This window comes from Podarcis tiliguerta (assembly GCF_965153285.1).
Source record: "Podarcis tiliguerta genome assembly, chromosome: 6".
NCBI classification, from domain to species: domain Eukaryota; kingdom Metazoa; phylum Chordata; class Lepidosauria; order Squamata; family Lacertidae; genus Podarcis; species Podarcis tiliguerta.
This window is the reverse complement of record NC_139539.1, coordinates 90,124,797-90,146,438: the sequence shown is the minus strand read 5'-3', so window position 1 is coordinate 90,146,438 and position 21,642 is coordinate 90,124,797. Positions and strand designations below refer to the sequence as shown.

At 45.2% G+C, this 21,642-nt stretch overlaps 1 protein-coding gene across 2 annotated transcripts in view; it reads right to left on the bottom strand.

Annotated features, from left to right (window-relative positions):
- Nucleotides 1-21,642, bottom strand: part of NIBAN1 (niban apoptosis regulator 1) — a 101,838-nt gene that overhangs the window by 36,748 nt on the left and 43,448 nt on the right. For both annotated transcript variants that reach the window (XM_083446302.1, XM_083446303.1), the window contains exons 2-5: nt 19,588-19,718; nt 17,846-17,977; nt 13,477-13,591; nt 10,623-10,790 (exon numbers count right to left, since the gene is read on the bottom strand). In XM_083446302.1, coding sequence (XP_083302428.1) covers nt 10,623-10,790; nt 13,477-13,591; nt 17,846-17,977; nt 19,588-19,718 — 546 coding nt within the window. The remainder of the gene's footprint in view (nt 1-10,622; nt 10,791-13,476; nt 13,592-17,845; nt 17,978-19,587; nt 19,719-21,642) is intronic.

Below are 21,642 nucleotides of genomic sequence, written 5' to 3'. Positions count from 1 at the left end.
AAGTCCAGTCAAAGCTGACTATGGGGTTGCGGCGCATATTTTCTCTAATATAATGCATTTTACTAAGTTATTTTCAAGGATACATACATTTTCATGCACACTTTACCTTAACACACACATTTTTTGCACATATTACTTTGCTGGAGAGCTACACTCCAAAATTGTGCAAATTTCAAGCCTATGGCTTTGTTTTGGTTTGTATATTATTTCCAAAGGGGTAAAATGGTAAAGTCGCTTTTAAATGTGAACTGAGCCAAATTTTCCCCTTAGCCCTACTCCTACGGTAGCTTACTATTTTATTAGTCTGTGCTTGCCTTGAAGTCCTTGTGCACTTTGACCGAAAAATGGGTCCCTGTGCAACATGAATGCAAGGGATGATGAATGTAACTTATGACTATATCATGCGTGGTGCTTAGAAATCACTGCTTATTTTCTTTTGATGCAGTTTCTAATTCCATCTTACTTACTTACTTACTTGCTTGCTTGCTTGCTTATCTTGAATCCTTTTCCTTTAACCAAAGTCTGGAGTTGACTGAGTACTTGCTAGCTCACAGAACTGGTTTCCACCCACATGCAGGCTGCTCATGTTTAAAGCTAGTGGGTTAACAGAAGGAAACTGGCCCAGATCCGCCTATCTTCTTAGAATTATCACATGGCTGAATTCCCACATGTTCAGAATACGATAAAATAAATTGGGTAGCAACAGTTACCGATAACTGCAAGCAAGACTGGAGAGCTTTTCTTTCTCATCCTGGTGCCTAAAGGGTTTGCTGCTCTTAAGGCAAAGAGAAGCAGAGATGCAAAACGGTTTTTCAGCAGAGAATCCTAGATTTAATGAGTCACTAAACACATCCACATTCCGAATGTGTTCCAGGCTATCAGATGGAGCTACATGCAAGCATTCAGCCTGCCATCTCCGTCTTAAATGAGAAGCAGACCACTCCTAAATGAGAAACGTCTAACACTGGGGATAAAGGGCCAGATTCAACTACCCCAGTGCAGTAGGGGAAGCTGGCAAAATAACTCCTGTTAGCATAACAGGGCTTTCCCCTCTCTTCTGCCCCTGTACCTCCCACAAATCTGTTGTGGTGGATCGGGAGAACCCACAGAACATTTGGCAGGGGTAGAAGAGAGATCATCCTGTCAGGCAAGCAGAAATGGTTGTGTTGATGGAAGAAATGGTAGTGTTGATGGAGAGAGCAAGTGTGGTGTAGTGGTTAAGAGCGGTAGACTAGTAATCTGGGGAACTGGGTTTGCTTCCCCACTCCTCCACATGCAGCTGCTGGGTGACCTTGGGCCAGTCACACTTCTCTGAAGTCTCTCAGCCTCACACACCTCACAGAGTGTTTGTTGTGGGGGAGGAAGGGAAAGGAGAATGTTAGCCGCTTTGAGACTCCTTTGGGTAGTGATAAAGCGGGATATCAAATCCAAATTCCTCTTCTTCTTCTTCTTCTTCATTTTCTCAGCAGTATGTTGAATTCCACCCAGCACTGTGATTCAATATGTCTTCTGTGTACCTTCTGTGTACCAGATGGGTGGTGTATTATTATTATTATTATTATTATTATTATTATTATTATTATTATTATTACTATTACCTCTAATCATAGCTGTCAACTTTTCCCTTTTCTTGTGAGGAATCCTATTCGGAATAAGGGAATTTCCCTTAAAAAGGGGGAAACGTTGACAGCCATGCCTCTAATAGTCCACTTTGATCCAGTGGTTGCTGCCATAGGGAAAAAGTAAATGTAAAGGACCCCTGGACAGTTAAGTGCAGTCAAAAGTGACGATGAGGTTGTTGCGCTCATCTCGCTTTGGGCTGAGGGAGCCAGCATTTGTCCACAGACAGCTTTCCAGGTCATGTGGCCAGCATGCCTAAAACGCTTCTGGTGCAAGGGGACACCGCAACGAGTGCCAGAGCGCACGGAAACAACGTGTACCTTCCCGCCACAGCGGTAGCTATTTATCTACTTGCACTGGCATGCATTCAAAGTGCTAGGTTGGCAGGAGCTGGGACAGAGCAACAGGAGCTCAGCCCGTCACGGGGATTTGAACTGCCAACCTTCTGATCGGCAAGCCCAAGAGGCTCAGTGGTTATAGCAAGGAAGGCACATGGCTGGTGTGAGTACTTTGTCTGAATAGAAAGGATTAGAACCGTGTCTTATATTGCATAGTATTTTGCACTGGTTTTCAAGCTTACCGCTGCAAGGTTACAAATTTAGTTGTTTTTAAATGTTTAAAACCCTGAGAGCTGTTTTATTTTTTAGCCGATAGTAGTTGTGTATACAATCACATTGTAGGAATCATTGGGTAGAAGTGGGAAACTGTTCCCACTTCTTGGGGGGGGGGGGTGGAAATGAGGAGAATCCTGTATGAGCTGGATTTTCAATTTCATGCAATCACAGCTTTATGATTCAGCATTTGACTGTAGTCTGCAAACCCAGAAGAATAAGTAAGAGCTGATATTTGCAGAGCAGGAATTAAAAAAACAAAAAACCTCAAGGCTTCACTCTGTGCCATCCATTGTAATGAGAGCTGAATTGCCTGGTACACAAAGAAACAGGACTGTGAGGCTTCCTTAGCTGGATCATGCGGTACAAGAGCTGCTAACCACCAACAGAAACTAGATGAGGTCACTTCCAAACAGGATGCGGGCCTGCAATCATGCGCTGTTTTTATAGCAACAGAAAACTTGCAAGCTTCATGTACAAAGCTTGCATACCTATAGGATTCAGCTGTCCTCATCTTGCAGGATTTGCTGAATCCTAATGATCTGCGAAAAGCGTTGCTTAGTTGCAAAACTACAACTTCCAAAAGCATGGAGAGCATGGGGTAGGGGCTGAATATTAAGGCAGCCCTTCATTTATTCTTTCTACCTTGCTCTATCACAAAGGCTCAAGGACGGCAACAACCTGGGCTGCCACAGAAATTTTGCCTAAAGCAAAATGTGGAGCGAGTGTTCGGTTTCCTCTTCCAGCAAAAATCTGAGGAATCCCAGAGTAGTTGAAAATGCGGTCTGATAGGATGAGTGAAATATCTTAAGGGGAAAATATACCCCTGGTAACAACTTTTCTAAAAGAGAACAGAGTGGTTTTTAAAGTGGTCTTATACTGTATATATGAGGAAATCTATTAGAGATATCTTCAAAACTGTACATGCAGAAATCTATTAGAGATATCTTCAAGCGCTAACTGTGTTGTACAAAAACAAAGAATGAAAAAAGCAAATGAACAATGTGTAGGTATGCAGGACACAGCCCGGACTGCTTCAGCCCTGAGCAATCTGAATTCAGCAGGGAAGCAGGAAGTCAGTGCTAAAGGAACACATATTTGCCAAACATATAAATTAAATAGTGAGTGGCTTTTTTGCAGAACTAAGAGGAGAGTGGAGACAAGCAGCAGTGTGGTGACAAGTGGATTAACATCTAGGGCTGATAGCAGAATTATCAGAATGTGCAATATGACCAGCCACCATAAAGGAGAACGATAAAGGGCATGACAGTTCTAAACTTCCAGAGTTGGTTCTACAGTTCTGTGAGCCTAATTGGAGACATCTATAAACTTAAATACTTGTTTTCAAATGCAACTCCACAGTCATGAAGGTTAGAACCTTTATCAAATGTGGAAACTACGGGTTGTTTCCAATGTTAATTCGACTCAGAGTAAACACTTGGAAATTAATGACTAACTTAGGTTCATTAATTTTAATGGGTCTATTCTTACTTGGTTTGGACCCTGAGTGAGAACCCAGAGGCTGAGAGGGAGGGTGTGTCAGAAGGAAAATGAACTGATATAAATTTATATATATTACTAACTTTGTATTGATGTAACATTTTATACGTAACTGTATTTTTGCAAAAATTCTGTTGTTGATGTTAACTTCTTATATCTTTATTTTGTATCTTATGCTTTCTGTATAAATTGTTCAATTTGGTTGCAAACTTCCTGGTGTTTTGTTTATTGTTTAGGGCTACTTTTGTCACATTTGTAGTTATGTCATTTAAAAAATATATATCGTAAGCTGCCTAGAGCATGGTTTTAACCTTGGAAAGGCGGCATACAAATAAAATTGGGGGGGGGGGGAGAGTTAAATGATATAGAAGTTAAATAATCAATTAAATGGTAGGAGCCTAAATTCTATGCAAAATGCCAGATTCCATAAAGATGGATGCAGTCAGACAATTACAGCCACGCTTACCAGGCTGCACACTACAATAGCACTCGCACAAACCGCTGTCTGCACACAAATCGGGTCCTCCCTTAAAGAGGGCATGTGTTGCGATGAGACCTGGCAACCTAACCCTGTGTTCTGGGTGGGTACGTTTGGATAGCCACAACACCTGATTGGTAGGTCCCCTGATGCAGGGTTCAATCAGGCCAATGGGATGCAGGCTAAATGGATCAAGGGACCTATATATACCTATGCATGTGACCCAGAGCTTCCTCTTTTGGCGCATGCATTCAGAACACCTGCCCACCTCTCCCTACTTTTAGGGCTTTGCACTTGACATTGCTATGCCGCCGAGTGTCGTCTGTCATTGGGACAGGGGCACGGCAGGGATTTTCCCCACTTGGCTGATTGGCTGTAGTCATTTGGGTTTCGCCTGCTGCGTAGCAAATCGTCACAAATTGTAAGCTTGCAGATAGGCTCTGGTTCAGGTGATAGGGATGGGAGAATGCTCTCGCCATCCCTATGTGAAGGGTATTCCGTTAAAGCACGGGTGTCAAACACAAGGCCCGCGGGCCAAATCCGGCCCGCCAGACCTCGTCATGTGGCCCGTGTAGCCAGCAATTCCTGGTGTCCGTAAGGGCCGCCCCCTTCCCCCGCAAGCCCTTTTATCAATGACAAAGGCAGGAACGCTCCTTCCGCGCCTGTCCGGCTCTGGAAAAGGCAACCCTTTCACGCGCTTGATTTGCAACCCAACCCAGCCGCGTGGTGCCCTTTCGGATTTCTCTCTCTCCTCCTCGCCAAGCCCCGAATCGAGCCCGCCCTCCGCTGTCAAGGCCTGTCTGGCTCGCAGTACCCATTGCGGCGCTTGTTTCTGGGAAATGCGGATCGCTTCCCGGCTCTCTGCCCTCGCTTTGCCCGCTTGGATGGAGCAAAGCACACGACACCGGCTGCGCCATCGCGGGGTCCGCGCGCGTAAGAGCCGCCGCTGCGCACGAGGCTAGGGATCCTTCTCTCTCTTCCTCCCTCGGTTCACCTTTGGCCCTGATCGGAGAGGCCTGATCCTGGGCCATCGCTCGCTCTTCCCTCCTGCACAGGTGACTCACCCGCCGCCGCCTCCTCCTCCTCCTCCTCCTCCTCCTCTCCTCCCAGAAAGGCAGGCTGGATGCGGGAGGGTCGCTGCACCTTTAAAGTCCTGCACATTTTCTGCAGTGTGTACAAACACCGAGGTCTAGCCGCAAAGTTAGCAAGCCTAGGCCCTTGTTAAGGTGGGCTGGAGGAGGGTTGGCTCGGAAAGCGGGTTGCTCTGTGCGAGCCCCCCTCCAAGCAACCCACGCGCGACGGGTGCTGGCTGAGCAAGGTCGCTGCTGCAAAAAATAAATAAAGAGAGCACAAAAGCAAATACCACGCACCAGGGGAAGCTTGGCCTGAGGAAGCCGAGCAGCGGCGGCGGACACATAGTCCTACAGATACAACCGGCCCTTTGAGGGTGACCAAACTGCTGGTGCGGCCCCCGATGAATTTGAGTTTGACACCCCTGCGTTAAAGGAATCCAGGGACTCAATGGTTTGGTCAACCCCTGAGAGGGGGTTGTGCCCGTGCCTGAGTCCAGGGGGACATTTGGGTGGTGGAGTTAGCCCATTCTCGGCTTTCCTCTTATCCAGGTGTTCACCCTTGGCTGACCTATGCTGGTGCCCTGGGTCAGCGCTATCCGCATGGGAGGGAGCTAGTCGAACCAGAGCCTATGCAACCACTCACTTTCTGTAATGAATAAAGTTGTGGCCTAAATTCTGCCAAAAACCAAACGAGAATTTGAGCCTTGTTTGAATTTATTTAAGAGGGAGGTTTAAAGGTCTAAACACATAATGGGAAAGTGCACTTCCACTGAGTCCAGGCAGGGTCTGCTCATACTATTCCATCACTTCCCCCCTAGGGTTCCAGGATATGATTATTTTTTTTACAGATTGTGGCGGTGTGCACAAGCCCTTTCCAACAAGTAAGCCCAACACACTAAGGAGAGATAGGCTTTAGGAGGGGTTCATCCTCCCCCCCCCCCCCGTACACACAGCATACCATATTTTTCGCTCTATAGGGTGCACCGGACCATAGGGCGCACCTAGTTTTTTTGGGGGGAAATAAAGAAAAAAAATTATTTTCCCCCAGCCCCAAAAACCAAAGAAGCCAAGAGAGCCAGCGGGATCCATCCCGCTGGCTGTCTTGGCTTCCTCTTTAGCCACGCACAATCTCTCCAGCCGGGAGAGGCTGCGATCCCGCTTGCTGGTGGATCCCGCTCGCTGTCTTGGCTTCCTTTTTAGCCGCGGGGCTGGGGCGGGGAAGCCGAGCTTCCCCCAACCCCAGAACGGGTCCGGGAGCGGCGGCAAGGTTGCGCCGCTCAGGTTGCGGGCTCAGAAGGCTTGCGGATAGCTGCCCAAAGCCCGGGGTGCGCAGCGCTGTGCTCCCCGGGATCCGGGCTGCTGCCTGATATCCGCAAGCCTTGGAAGCCTGTCGGGAACTCCCGCCGGGCTCCGAAGGCTTGCGGATAGCTTCCTGAAGCCTGGAGAGCGCACCGACCCCTCTTCCTCTCCAGGCTTCAGTGAAAGCCTGCATTCGCTCCATAGGACACACACACATTTTCCCTTCATTTTTGGAGGGGAAAAAGTGTGTCCTATAGAGCGAAAAATACGGTATATTGGGGGCAGGGGTCTGTGTGAATAGGGAATTTATTACTGCAAAATATGATGCACTCACCAAGAGAAATCTATAGCCCTTCCATTTCTACTTTACACTTCCTACAGGCTTAATAAATTCTGTCTTGCCTTTAATACTGCAAACAAGGTCACAATCACAAATCTAACATGCTTGGAATTAACAAACGGACATGAAATAACAAGGTCAGGAACACAGTGCATGATGACTGTAGCCTTGTTTTTCTTCAACTGTGTAGTTCTGACTCAATTTGCTGATGTTGTGGGTTTTCGTTTTTAACTAACTACTGTTTAGGATTTCAATGTTGTTAGTTATTTCAATGGGGTAGCCACCCAGTGAAAGGGAAGGGTAAGGAAGAAGCTGGCGAAATCAGTAAGGTTGCTGCTTTCTCGTTGCCAAAATTTCTCTACCGGCCTTTCGTTTAACGTGTGTTGCAGTCTGTCATTCCTTCCCCTAAAATGAGCCGAATGAAGTCAGCCACACCGAAATCTCAGTTCGTGCAACGACTCCACCCGTCCCCTAAAGCAACTCTGCTCTCGTAAGTTTCCAGTCAAACACCCAGATATTTAATATGTGAAAGATCCTTCCACAGCGTGGTAATTTCATGTGACAGAAATAAATAAAAAATGAAGGCGCAAGCACGAAGAGAGCAGGAAATAAATCCAGAATGTTAAAGATAGAAAATACTTATTAGGTCATTTACTTTGCTAGCACATCACTGAGCAATGGGCTGAAATTCAGCTAGGAGCCGAAACAGCCAAGGGAACCGCAAGTCAGCTAACATTTCTGCAGAAAGATATCGACCAAGCTAAACCCACTGTGCAGCTTCTGAGTCAGAGAAGATTTGCAGCGTGCCAGGAAAAGTTGATCCGCTCTATTACTGGCCCAGTACAGAACAAAAGAGATTATATTTCACCCAGATCACTGTATGACCAAAGTTTCGAAAGATGAATAATGGGGATTACAAACCGTGCAAAATAAACGCTTTCCCTTTAAGTATGCATCAGAGGAAATTGACTTCAGCTGGCTGTTTTACAGGGCGCATTCATGGGAGGCTTATAGAGATTCAGGACTCCGTGCCATGCCAAAAATGTGTGTTCCTCCCAAAAGCAGAAGCTTCACCATATATAGATGCTTCACCACATATAGATCTTGCCTCAGTGCTGAGTACATTGTCTGCCCAAGTAAGGTAAAGGTAAAGGGACCCCTGACCATTAGGTCCAGTCGTGGATGACTCTGCGGTTGCGGCGCTCATCTCTCTTTATTGGCTGAGGGAGCCGGCGTACAGCTTCCAGGTCATGTGGCCAGCATGACTAAGCCGCTTCTGGCGAACCAGAGCAGCGCACAGAAACGCCGTTTACCTTCCCGCCAGAGCGGTACCTATTTATCTACTTGCACTTTGACATGCTTTTGAACTGCTAGGTGGGCAGGAGCTGCGACCGAGCAACGGGAGCTCACCCCGTCGCGGGGATTCGAACCACCGACCTTCTGATCAGCAAGTCCTAGGCTCTGTGGTTTAACCCACAGCGCCACCCGCATCTGCCCAAGTACATATCTGTAATTTAAAAGAATTGGGGTCCCTTGCTCATGAAAGATCAGAAAGGTATAGGAAATGATTCCTTGTGGACCTTGTGGTTGCTAGGAAAATGTTGCACCAGCGGAGACCACTTCCAGTGTTAAAACTGGCTGGGCGTCACCCTTTACTCTAACACTCACCTATAATTAAGACGGCATTTTGAAAAACATTCAAAAAATTGCGTGGGGAAAACACACACCCCAGTTTTGCACCCGGAGTTCAAATGCTGGAATTCTGGGTGTGAAATTTGTACCTCCATACTGAAACTCAAGTGCTTTCATCATATTTTGAATGGTTGTTTAGCCAGTTAAAAAAAAGGAAAGGAAAAGCATTAGCTGTGATAGGAAAGCTGCGAAATTCATTTAATCAGGAGCTAATGGCCCATCCAGGCAAACCAAGCCTGAGGTGCTCTGCCTCAGTTATTCTTTACATTCAAGAGCTTGTGTTTTCCTGCATTTCCTTTCTTTCTGACCTCGCTCTCTGCCATTCCGCCTCCTCCACCATGTATATATGTGTGTACAACTCAAGGTAACATTTCATGCATCTTATGAAGTGGTCTGTAGTCTACAAAAGCACTTGACACTTAGTATTTAAATGGCTTGCACCCTGGAGAGGCCACTTTGGTGCTGTTAACACACCATTTTGACTTCACCCTTGGAGGCGCACTCCATTGTCTCTCAAAGACAGACAAATGCCAACAATTTAAAAGTGCCACAAGGTTCTTAGTTGCTGTTGTCTTCTTGAAGAGACTAACACGGCTGATCCTCTGCTTGGAACAACGTTTAGTCCAGATTAAATTCAGTAAGTACAGAGCACCTCTTTTAAAGGAACTCTGTACGAAGTCATTCCTCACCATCTAAGTCATGGGTAGGCAAACTAAGGCCCAGGGGCCGTATCCGGCCCAAAGGCCTTCTAAATCCGGCCCGCGGACAGTCTGGGGATCAGCGTGTTTTTACATGAGTAGAATGTGTCCTTTTACAGTGGTACCTTGGGTTACAGGCGCTTCAGGTTACAGACTCTGCTAACCCAGAAATAGCACCTCGGGTTAAGAACTTTGCTTCAGGATGAGAAAAGAAATCGTGCGGCAGCTGGAGGCCCCATTAGCTAAAGTGGTACCTCAGGTTAAGAACAGTTTCAGGTTAAGAATGGACCTCCAGAAGGAATTAAGTTCTTAACCTGAGGTACCACTGTATTTAAAATGCATCTCTGGGTTATTTGTGGGGCATAGGAATTCATTCTTCTTCTTCTTTTCAAAATACAGTCCGGCCCCCCACAAGGTCTGAGGGACAGTGGACCGACCCCCTGCTAAAAAAATTGCTGACCCTGATCTAAGTGCTTTGGGTAAGGAGCCTGACAAAGTCTCACAGCCAAACCCAGACACAACCACAGTACTTTTCTGTCACCATGAAACTCAAGATGGCAGACGTAGGGTTTGCAGGCAGTCAGTCTGCCACTGAAGAACTGACCATGCCTAGGCCTGCTCAGCTTCAACGTGTAACAGATGCCTTCTGACCACAGCCTCGGCAGTACCACCCATTTACACAGCTACTCAAAAGCACAAAGTCAGAAAACGAATAATGGGATTGTAAATCCAACGTCCACCTTCCTTCCCCAAGCTTGACAAAATAGTCGGCTGAATTCTCCCTTACAACATGTAATAATATCACTTCCTTAATTTCATGATGTCATTGCACTTACCGTATTTTTGGCTCTATAAGACTCCCTTTTTCCCTCCTAAAAAGTAAGGGGAAATGTGTGTGCGTCTTATGGAGCGAAGGCAGGCTGAGCAGCTATCCCAGAAGCCAGAACAGCAAGAGGGATCGCTGCTTTCACTGCGCAGCGATCCCTCTTGTTGTTCTGGCTTCTGAGATTCAGAATATTTTTTTCCTTGTTTTCTTCCTCCAAAAACTAGGTGCGTCTTATGGTCTGGTGTGTCTTATAGAGCAAAAAATACAGTACTTCCTCTACCCACCCCACCCCATGGCTGCGGCTGGAAAGAGCAAAGAAAGGCCTAACATGGCATTTCCACGTCACCCATAATTTGTAGTTCCCTCCAGCTCCATACAAGGGAGTGACGTAGTAATTTTGCAAAAGAATATTGGCCTGCTAGCTGGTGACAATCAAATATGTAGACACAATAGCAAGGATGTTGAACGTAGCCTTTTGCACCTACCGTGGTTTAAGTGTCTGATGCAGTCGTTCAATACGGTGCTGAATTTCTTCTGAGACTCCCGATCCGGAAAGCAGAAGCAACTGTGTCGGAGGAAAGGTTGCCACAGATAGACCGGAAATTCCTTTGGAAGGCCAACAAAAGCCTGTGCATTTTCCTTTTCATTGGAACCTTTAAGAGAGAAAAAAAGACATTTAAAAAAACTAGTACAGTGGTACCTTGGTTCTCAAACTTAATTCGATCCGGAGGTCCGTTCCAAAACCAAGGTGCGCTTTCCCATAGAAAGTAATGCAAAATGGATTAATCCGTTCCAGACTTTTAAAGGTAAAGGTACCCCTGACCGTTAGGTCAAGTCGCGGACGACTCTGGGGTTGGCGCTCATCTCGCTCTACAGGCCAAAGGAGCCGGCGTTTGTCCGCAGACAGCTTCCGGGTCATGTGGCCAGCATGACTAAGCCGCTTCTGGTGAACCAGAGCAGCAAACAGAAACGCTGTTTACCTTCCCGCCAGAGCGGTACCTATTTATCTACTTGCACTTGACGTGCTTTCGAACTGCTAGGTGGGCAGGAGCTGGGACCGGACAACGGGAGCTCACCCCATTGTGGGGATTCGAAACGCCGACCTTCCAATCGGCAAGCCCTAAGCTCTGTGGTTTTAAAAACAACCCCTAAAACAGAAATTTAACATGAAAGTCACTACCTAACGAGACCATTGATTGATAAAATGAAAGCAATAAGCAATGTACTGCATCCACACAATCAATCCATCAGTAGCTGAACTGGGTTCCATGCAGTCACACACACGAAAAGAGCCACAAAAGCGCAAAATAAATAGCAGACCTCAGCATAACACTCAAATCGGAAGCGTGGCACTCAAAATGGAGCACATTCGGCTTCCGAAAAAAGTTCGCAAACCGGAACACTTACTTCCAGGTTTGCAGTGTTTGGGTTCCAAGTTGTTTGAGTACCAAGGCATTTGAGAACCAAGGCACCACTGTACATTGCATGACTTGCCTCCTTGTTATACAAACATTTATCTATACGTAAATGGTGTAAGCTGCCAGGGAGGGGAATGTTTAACTCAGCATGCATTAGAGCGCTCAGTGTTTACAGATGCTGCAGGAGGACTGTGCTGCATTCCTAGTAAGGTTCACCTCACATGTCAGTCTTTAGGCAAGGCTTATGAGATTCCAAGCTCATCTCCCATCAGGAGACTCAGGGCCTATCTGCACCTCAGTTTGTCCTGAGATTTAAGTGTTTTCAAGTCATGGGTCTGAGCAGTGCCAGATTTACGTACAGTGGTGCCTCGCAAGACGAAATTAATTTGTTCTGCGAGTGTTTTCGTTCTACGAGTTTTTTCGTCTTGTGAAGCACCACTGTGTATTGATGGTTTCCCATAGGAATGCATTGACGGTTTAAAAAAAAAGGCGCAAGACGTTTCGTCTTGTGAAGCAAGCCCATAGGGAAATCCGTCTTGCGAAGCAACTCAGAAAACAAAAAACTCTTTCGTCTTGCAAGTTTTTCGTCTTGCGAGGCATTCGTCTTGCAAGGTACCACTATATAAACTAAACAAGCTATAGCTTAGGGCCCCACTCTCTTGGAGGCCCAAAAAAATTTAAAGGAAAAAACCCCTGGATGTACATTTCCAAAATATAAGATAAAAAACAAATAATACAGCAACAGTGTTTTGTGTTGTGTAGGCTCCTGTAATGTAAGTAATGGGCCCCGTCTGCTAGCCAGCTCCCTAAAATATCACTGGTTTGCTCATTTCTATATATAGGGTGCCTACATTCTGCATGGACTCGTTATAATTACTTTGATAAAATACATATTTTGTTATGTGCAAATGGCTTTAGATACCTATTAGGTCCATAAATTACCATATAGCATATATTCAACATAAGAAACAGCGACAATTGTTGACAAAGGACAGCTAGACATATAAAGGGCCCCATTACCTTCAGTAGCTTAGAGCCTCAACAAACCTAAATCTGGCCCTGGGTCGTGTGTCCCACTACATTCCCCCGGAAAATCTGCTGTTTACTGCTGAATCAGAACAAACCAGGGTGGATAAAAATCAAGGAGTTAAAATAAATAAACAAAATGGATTTTAAAAAAATTAAATTGGAATTTTTTGTAATAGGGTTTTTTTTATTTAAATTGGATTTTTTTGTAATAGGATTTATTTAATTTAAATTGGATTTTTAAAATAAAATGCTTTTGGAGGGAAAATATTTCTATAGATAGTTTTCTATTTAAGCTATATCATAGTCCAAAGGCTATTCATCAGAAAATAAGGATTTGTTTTCAATTTTTCGTGTGTGCTAAAACTCAGCCTAAGGTTTTTTTATTATTATTATTTAACCACATCAGTTAACAAACATGGATACATATGCTATAATGTTATTGTTTTAGTTAAATAAATTGTTTAAATTGTTATTAAGGAAATGATTGTTTTTCTTCCAATAAAGTACAGCAGGAAAGTTGTCCAAATATAAACAGTTAACTTATTAAACCTCACAATAATGTCATAATTATCAGTCTATGTATTTCTAATAGTATAACCAAATCAGTAATTTTTGATATAATTGTAAAAAAACTACTCTGAAAATTTATTATTCCAAAAATGAAACCTTCATCCAGTTGTAAATATTAAGATTATACCAGCAAGAGTCTTTAAATTAAGTCTTACTGACTAGTGACTTAAATCAAATCCACCCTGGAACAAGCTATTGATGTGAAGGCACCCACAAAAGATTGCTGACATATACAAATCTTCCCTTTCTAAGTCTTGCCAATAATCAAACAGGGCAGTTGGGATGGGAATTGGCCATTCTAATTTCACTTGACACGACTTACCACTCGGGTCTGGAAAATGTTTATCAGATAACAAGTTATACTCCTCTTCTGTCGTCAGTACTTTGCCTCCAACAGGTAAAATGCAGCTTTTAGGACTAACGCCCTTCTGGAACGCCTGGGTTCGAGGAAGAGAAAGAAGGTTAAGAAAACAAGCTTATGATATTTCTTCAACTTACTTATGTTAAAATGGGTGTACAGATATGAGAGAAGGATTGTAGCTTTTTAAGGGGTGCACAGAAACCACAGCTGGGGGTGTCCGTCTTTTCTGTGGATGTCTGCTTTGGGGTGTTCTCCTTCATGGAGAGCACGCCAGGACACTCCAAAGTTGTGGGGCGGGCTAATTGATCGTTGGCTACTGATGCGATTGGGGCTTCCCTTGTTGTTGGGAAGAAGTTAATGTTGCCATTTGTTGATTGACTGCCAGAAATGCTAAAACTCCTTGCACGAGGCTAGGGCTTCCTCTTTTCGCCCGTGCATCGGACTGCCCGTCCCCCCCTCCCTAGAATAGGGTTGTTCGCTTTGACCTTGCTATGCCTGTCATGGGGTCGTCTGCTCTTGGGGCAGGGGTCCGGTAGGAATTTTGTCCATCTGGCTGATTGGCTGGGGCCATTTGGTTTTTGCCTACTGCATAGCAAATCGTCACAACTTGTAAGGTTGTGGTTAGGCATTGGTTTATGGTTTGGTTGGTTGAGGGGCATGGATTGGCTGTGCATGCCCCTCTCATGCTGCTGCAAGGGATTCTGTTAAAGGAATACAGGGGCTCACCATTGCTTTTGTCCAAACCCTGTCAAGGGGCTAGGGCCACGCAAGAGCCCCTGGTTGCATTTGGGGAGGGCTGAGGGCAAATTCCCTGCTCCATCGCTAAACTCAAATGTATTCCCCTTTTCTGACTTTCGCAGGCTTGCGGAACGTCAGTCTGTCCCCCACCGGGGGGCAGATAGTCGCAACCAATGCCTAAGCAACCACTCACATTTTTTGTATTTGAATAAAGTTGTGGCCAAAATTATGCCAAAAACCTTAAGCAAAAAATTCTGTGTGATGTGTGAGTTATTGGGGTGGCCCTGGGGACCTCGACACGCAAATTAAAAAAAGGAGAGAGAGAACAAGTTTCTAGTCCCTGTGGGCTGTGCCTCCTGAAAGCTCAGAAGTGAGAGTAGTGGCCGAGTAAGATTTGGAGGAACCCAACTATTTCCTCGACCTGCTTAATGACTTGCAAAATTAAAAAACCTGCATTTAATTTATTTGACTTGCAGCTCCCCTTTGATTTAAACAAGGTCCCAGCACAGCTTGCAAAAACTCAGCTCTTACACAGAATAAATAAAAACAATATCAAATTAATTATGCATTCTCCAGTCTGTGCAGCGCACGGATTTCAGCTTTCCCTGGCACAATATTCAGACTGCCTGATGCGAGAATTTAATATAGTTTTTGAGCGCAGCCAACATGCTGCCCTGACCACGGGCAGCTTCTGAAGTTACTTTTTTCGTGGAGGTTTGCTCCACGAATTATGTGGCATGGCATATTCATGGTTCTGTTCCTACCTTCAGGACTAAGGTCAGAGAGTAGAATTGAGAGAGTGCCTTTCAGCCCCCAGGCTATTTAATATATACATGAAGCCATCTGGAGTGGTCATTAGGAGTTTTGAGGCGAGGTGCCATCAGTATGCTGATGACACTTAGCTCCATTTCTCCATAACATATGACTCAGAAGAGGCCTTGCTGGACACAGTGGTGAAATGGACAAGGAAAAACGAGCTGAGCTTGAATCCTGGCAAGATGGAGGCACTGTGGCTGAGCAGTTCCCACTTTTGAGAAACTGGTCAGTTGCCTATCCTTGATGGGGTTATAATAATAATATAATAATAATTTATTATTTATACCCCGCCCATCTGGTTGGGTTTCCCCAGCCACTCTGGGCGGCTCCCAACAGAATATTAAAAACATGATAAAACATCTAACATTTAAAACTTCCCTAAACAGGGCTGCCTTCAGATGTCTTCTAAAAGTCAGACTTGACCTTCCTTGACATCTGATGGGAGGACGTTCCACATGGCGGGCGCCACTACCGAGAAGGCCCTGTGCCTGGTTCCCTGTAACTTGGCTTCTTGCAATGAGGGAACCGCCAGAAGGCCCTCGGAGCTGGACCTCAGTGTTCAGGCTGAATAATGAGGGTGGAGACGCTCCTTCAGGTATACTGGGCCGAGGCCGTTTAGGGCTTTAAAGGCCAGCACCAACACTTTGAATTGCGCTCGGAAATGTACTGGGAGCCAATGTAGGTCTTTCAAGACCGGTGTTATATGGGCTGCTCCCAGTCACCAGTCTAGCTGCCGCATTCTGGATTAGTTGTAGTTTCTGGGTCACCTTCAAAGGTAGCCCCACATAGAGTGCACTGCAGTAGTCCAAGCAAGAGATAACTAGAGCATGCACCACTCTGGCAAGACAGTCTGTGGGCAGGTAGGGTCTCAGCCGGCATACCAGATGGAGCTGGTAGACTGCTGCCCTGGACACAGAATTGACCTGTGCCTCCATGGACAGCTGTGGCACTCCCCCTGAGGGAGCAGGTTTGCAGTTTGGGGGTGCTTCTGAATCCTGCTCTGTCACTGAAAGCTCAAGTAGCCTCAGTGGCTGGAAGTGCCTTTTACCAACTGCGACTGGTTTGAGAGCTACGGCCATTCCTGGACCGGGAAAGCCTAGCCACAATAGTTCACGTTAGTTACTTCCAGGCTGCATTTTGGCCATGCACTCTATGTGGGGCTTCCCTCTGAGTGCAGTTAGTGCAGAATACATCAGCACAACTGCTGACAGGAGTGAGGCCTTGACTACCAGGCCAAATCAAGGTGTTACTTGTAGCATCGAAAGCCCTTAACAACTTGGGACCAGTTTACCTGCAAGACCACCTAACCTATACGTTGACAGAATTCCTGCTCCATGATTGCAGTCATGGGATTGTTGTCTATCACATGACGGGGTATGTTTTGACTCCACAAAGTGGGAAGTGACGGAGACAGGATGTTTGTGTTACTGTATTCCGTAAGTGGGACTATTGGGCTTTCTTCTTTTTCTCTTTGCTGCCTGATGCTACAGAGAGAGGGAGCCATGTTGCAGTGCTCCGTGTGTGTTTATATGTAAATAAAGTAGATTAGCCAAAATGCTGAGTTGCTGAGGTCTGTTCCACAAGCTGCACAAACTCTGTGGATCCCTAAATGTACCGATGTCTGTTGGCATCGGTTGCTGTGATGTTCGGGCTGAAGGAAGCTTTTGAAGCTCCCGGACGATTGACCAGGAGGGAGAGAACATGCCAGTCGGGCATGTGTCTCTGCCAGGGTCCTACTCGAGCGTAGGCTGAGCTCCTGACATATGTGCCCACTTGACTGCTTTGATCGGCAGAACTGGCACCGCTACCTGTTTCCACATTTGTAAGAACTCAATCGTTTCATGTGGCACTTTGGAACTCCCTGCTTATTGAGATCAAGCAGGAGCCTACACCGTAATAAATTATTATTTATTTATTATTATTATTATTATTATTATTATTAATTATTATTATTTATACCCCGCCCATCTGGCTGAGCTTCCCCAGCCACTCTGGGCGGCTTCCCAAAAAATATTAAAATACTGTAATACATCAAACATTAAAAGCTTCCCTAAACAGGGCTGCCTTCAGATGTCTTCTAAAAGTCTGGTAGTTGTTGTTCTCTTTGACATCTGGTGGGAAGGCGTTCCACAGGGCAGGTGCCACTACTGAGAAGGCCCTCTGCCTGGTTCCCTGTAACTTGGCTTCTCGCAGCGAGGGAACCGCCAGAAGGCCCTCAGAGGTGGACCTCAGTGTCCGGGCAGAACGATGGGGGTGGAGACGCTCTTTTTGGCGCCAGATAAAAACATTCCTGCTTTGCCAAGCCTACCCAGATGCTTAGAAAGTCGAGGCAATCTGCTTTCGTATTTTAACTTTGGTATGTTTTAAAGCAGGGTTGTAAATCTTTCTTGATTTTCCTGTTTTATCTTTTGTAAACCGTTTTGAGGTTGTTCTTTTTTAAAAACAACAACAACCAAGCAGTGTGTAAATTATACGAAATAAATAAATAACAATGGAAACGAGCAAAGGAAAAATGCAGGGAAGTGACTGAATTTCACAGTGCCATAAAGTAAAGAATACCTGTGAGGTCAATATTCAGATGTGATCCCTTGCAGCAGCAAGTAGGAATCACTCAGTTGGAAAGAAATCAGAGTAACACTGGATAAAAGTGTTTTGCATTTATTCCGTTGCCACTATCTACTAGTCAGTGAAGCAGCACTGAGGATCTCAAAACTGAACATGATGAATCAATGCGCCATAACATCAAGCCTCAGCACCCGGTAAACTGACAACTTACCTCTTTGTTTTCAAAGCTCTCCACGGCATATTTGCTGCTAACCACTATATATCTGTCTTTCCATTTCTTCACGTCTTCAGCAAAATGTGACACTTCTCCTTCATAAAAGACCATGCTGGAGTCTGCAGGGGGCTACAGAAAAGACAAGTTACTGATAAATAGAAATGGATTCTTTCTGCTTCTTCGTTTGTAAAAAGAAAGGGGTGTGTTTTGGGGGGGGGGCGTGTCCAAAACCTGACTAGAATATGTTAGAATAGAAACTGAAAGCTTCTGGCCTATAGCTTCTGTTATTTGGGCTTTAGTTTAGGTTTTTTTTAAAAAAAATTAGCTTTAAGGATGAAATATACTCTGAGTCCTCTAGTGATTTCATGCTCTTTATTGCAGCTTGTAAAACAGCGATTGAATTATGCCCTCAAGCCTCAGGCTTTTATATACATTATTTACGCAATGAGTCCCATCTGATTGGCTGATTCTGCTTCCCTCCTGATTGGTCTTTTCCTGCAGGCCAATCAGTTCTTGCATTCTACGATCCTACCAGCCTAATAGGCTGATTAACTTCTTCCTGGAGCCTGATTGGTCTTCTCCTGCAAGCCAATCAGTTGTTGCATTCTAGGATCCTACTTGCCTATTGCTCTAGTTAGTACATAACAAAGGATTTGTTCCAAGCTGCCTCAAAGAGTGAATATGTACTATTAAACATCCAATAAATCAACAAAGAAACTTAAATGTGCTCTGTACTTGCTCAGACACACCATATCCCATTATCAGCCCCCAATCTGAGGCCTCAGCCTCTCTCAGTCCAGTTTCAAATTAAAGCCTGTAAAAAGATCTCCAGGAGGTCTTTTAGCAAGGGTGATGGGGTTCTTTGCCCTCTGTATAAAGCTGATAGATGGGAATAAGGAAGGAAGGAGACGGCCTGAATTACATTATTTCACACTGCAGCCTGCCTGGGGGTGCACTAGTTTCCCCCCTCCCCACCCGCTACCTCTGATAAAGAGACCTTATAGCTAAAAGTGTGTTGTGGCACTGAAAAATGTGTTTTGTGGCACTGAATACAGGGAACAAGTGGTTTTCATGGGACACTTGGGAAGGGTAAAATGGGAACAGAAGATAGGAAACTTTTGCTAAATAAATAAACAAACAAATTTCATTCCTGGGTGAGGACTTGCAACTTGTTAGAATTCCTGCTCCATGATTGCAGTCATGGGATTTTTGTCTATCACATGACGGTGTATGTTTTGACTCCACAGAGTGGGAAGTAACAGAGACAGGATGTTTGTGTTACTGTGTTCCATGAAGTGGGACTATTGTCCTTTGTTCTTTTTCTCTTTGCTGTCTGATGCTAGAGAGAGAGGGAGCCATGTTGCAGTGCTCTGTGTGTGTTTATATGTTAATAAAGTAGATTAGCCAAAATGCTGAGTTGCTGAGGCCTGTTACGCAAGCTACGCAAACTCTGCGGATCCCTAAGTGTGCCAATGTCTGTTGGCATCGGTCGCTGTGATGTTCGGGCTGAAGGAAGCTTTTGAAGCTCCTGAACGATCGACCAGGAGGGAGAGAACATGCCAGTCAAGCATGTGTCTCTGCCAGGGTCCTACTTGAGTGTAGGACAAGCTCCTGACACAACTAACATTAACACCTATTGTGGTTTGCCAAAACCAGGAAGTGCCAAGGAGAAGTGGCCCATGTGAGCAGGGGGTAAACAACCAAACCTGTGATCAATAGCAAACTCTTCTTGTAGTTACCTTTGTTTTTAAGAAATGGGACTGCAGGTCCCTGTTTTGTTCCAGCTCATTCTGGATTTGCTTGCAGAAGGACACTGCATATTGGCGTTTATAGTGCGGACTGAAGTTCTTGATCACAGCCTCCGTCTTTCCTGAAATGGAACATTAAAATTTATTATACATTCAGCAGCTCGCTCGCTCTCTTTTTCCAGGCTTCACAACTGTGAAGTTCTCAAAACTGCATTTAATACCACACAGCCAATGAGGTGTAGTGGTTGAGAGCGGTAGTCTCGTAATCTGGGGAACCGGGTTCGCTTCCCTGCTCCTCCACATGCAGCTGCTGGGTGACCTTGGGCCAGTCACACTTCTCTGAAGTCTCTCAGCCCCACGCACCTCACAGAGTGTTTGTTGTGGGGGAGGAAGGGAAAGGAGAATGTTAGCCGCTTTGAGACTCCTGAAGGGGAGTGATAAAGCGGGATATCAAATCCAAACTCTTCTTCTTCTACTCTGCAAAAGTCCTACATAATGGCTTGTACTGGATGATGTTGCAAGACAAAGGAAGTTTCTAACGGACACCTTTGAAACAACAAAACTAATAGCCTTTTGTTATATCTGACACAGCACTGTTTCCAGTCCTTCCTGGAAAGCTTAGTGAGATGGGATCTTCTAAAGAGATCTTCCTGTTCTTCTTCCAGCATTTCTGATGGGCTGCGGCAACATATCAAGTCCTGAAGCACAACATTTTAACATACTTGATTCCAGATTGCGAGCCTCGTTCCAGTAAGTTTCCCTTAAGTCTCTGAAATAAGTCTTTTTTTGTCTTCCTGGCCACCATCTCAGGGCCTTCTTCTTCTAGAGTGGTGAATCCAGATTATCTAAATTCACCAAAAGGTCAGTTCAAACATGGGTTGTTTCATTTTAATGGGCTGCATGTAGTGAGTGAGGTGTGGGGATGAAGTTTCAACTTAGCTACATATATAGTGTTGTAAAGGTAAAGGGTAAAGGGACCCCTGTCCATTAGGTCCAGTTGCGGACGACTCCGGGGTTGCGGCGCTCATCTCGCTTTATTGGCCGAGGGAGCCGGTGTACAGTTTCCGGGTCATGTGGCCAGAGCAAACCAGAGCAGCACACGGAAACGCCGTTTACCTTCCTGCTGGAGTATTTATCTACTTGCACTTTGATGCGATTTCAAACTGCTAGGTGGGCAGGAGCTGGGACCAAGCAACAGGAGCTCACCCGGTCACGGGGATTCGAACCATCAACCTTCTGATCGGCAAGCCCTAGGCTCAGTGGTTTAACCCACAGCGCCACCCGCTTGTACATGAGACCTAAAGCCACTTCTGGCATTTTGGTACTGGCTAAAAGGGGACAAACTGCATGTTACAAACATAATGTGTAAAATGAAGATCTGACTTAATTAATTTGTTGTTGTTGTTGTTAAATGAAAAATAAGCTTGAGAGTCTGCACTTTTGAGCACAGGAGCTACAAGGGGGAAAGGGGCCCTTAACTCTTTTCCTGAAATACATTTTTCAACATTGCCATCTCCAAAGCTGCTCCTTAATTCATTCATTTTACTTGTATAACGCTCTTCATAAAAATAAATAAACCACAGAGAAGATAAAATACAGTTGTACCTCAGAAGTCGAATGGAATCCGTTCTGGAAGTCCGTTCGACTTCCAAAATATTCAACAATCAAGGTGTGGCTTCCAATTGGCTGCAGGGAGCTCTTGCAGCCAATCAGAAGTCGTGCAAGTCGTGTCGGATGTTCTGGTTCTAATGAACGTTCTCAAACTGGAACACTCACTCCCAGGTTTGCGGCGTTCGACTCGCAAGGCGCTTGGGATCCAAGGTACGACTGTACACAACCACCAATACAACAATCACCTTAACTTTCCAAGAAACATATCAGTACCCAAGAAATTCAACAATTCTTAAGAACATAGAATACAGCCCTACCTAGAGAACCTGGGGTGTTCTGTACGTAAGGCAGAAGCTCTACTACCATTTAGCTATGGTATTTCCCACTGTTGTCCTGTTTCCACTGGATTTGTACAAGGGTAACAACTGCAACCTA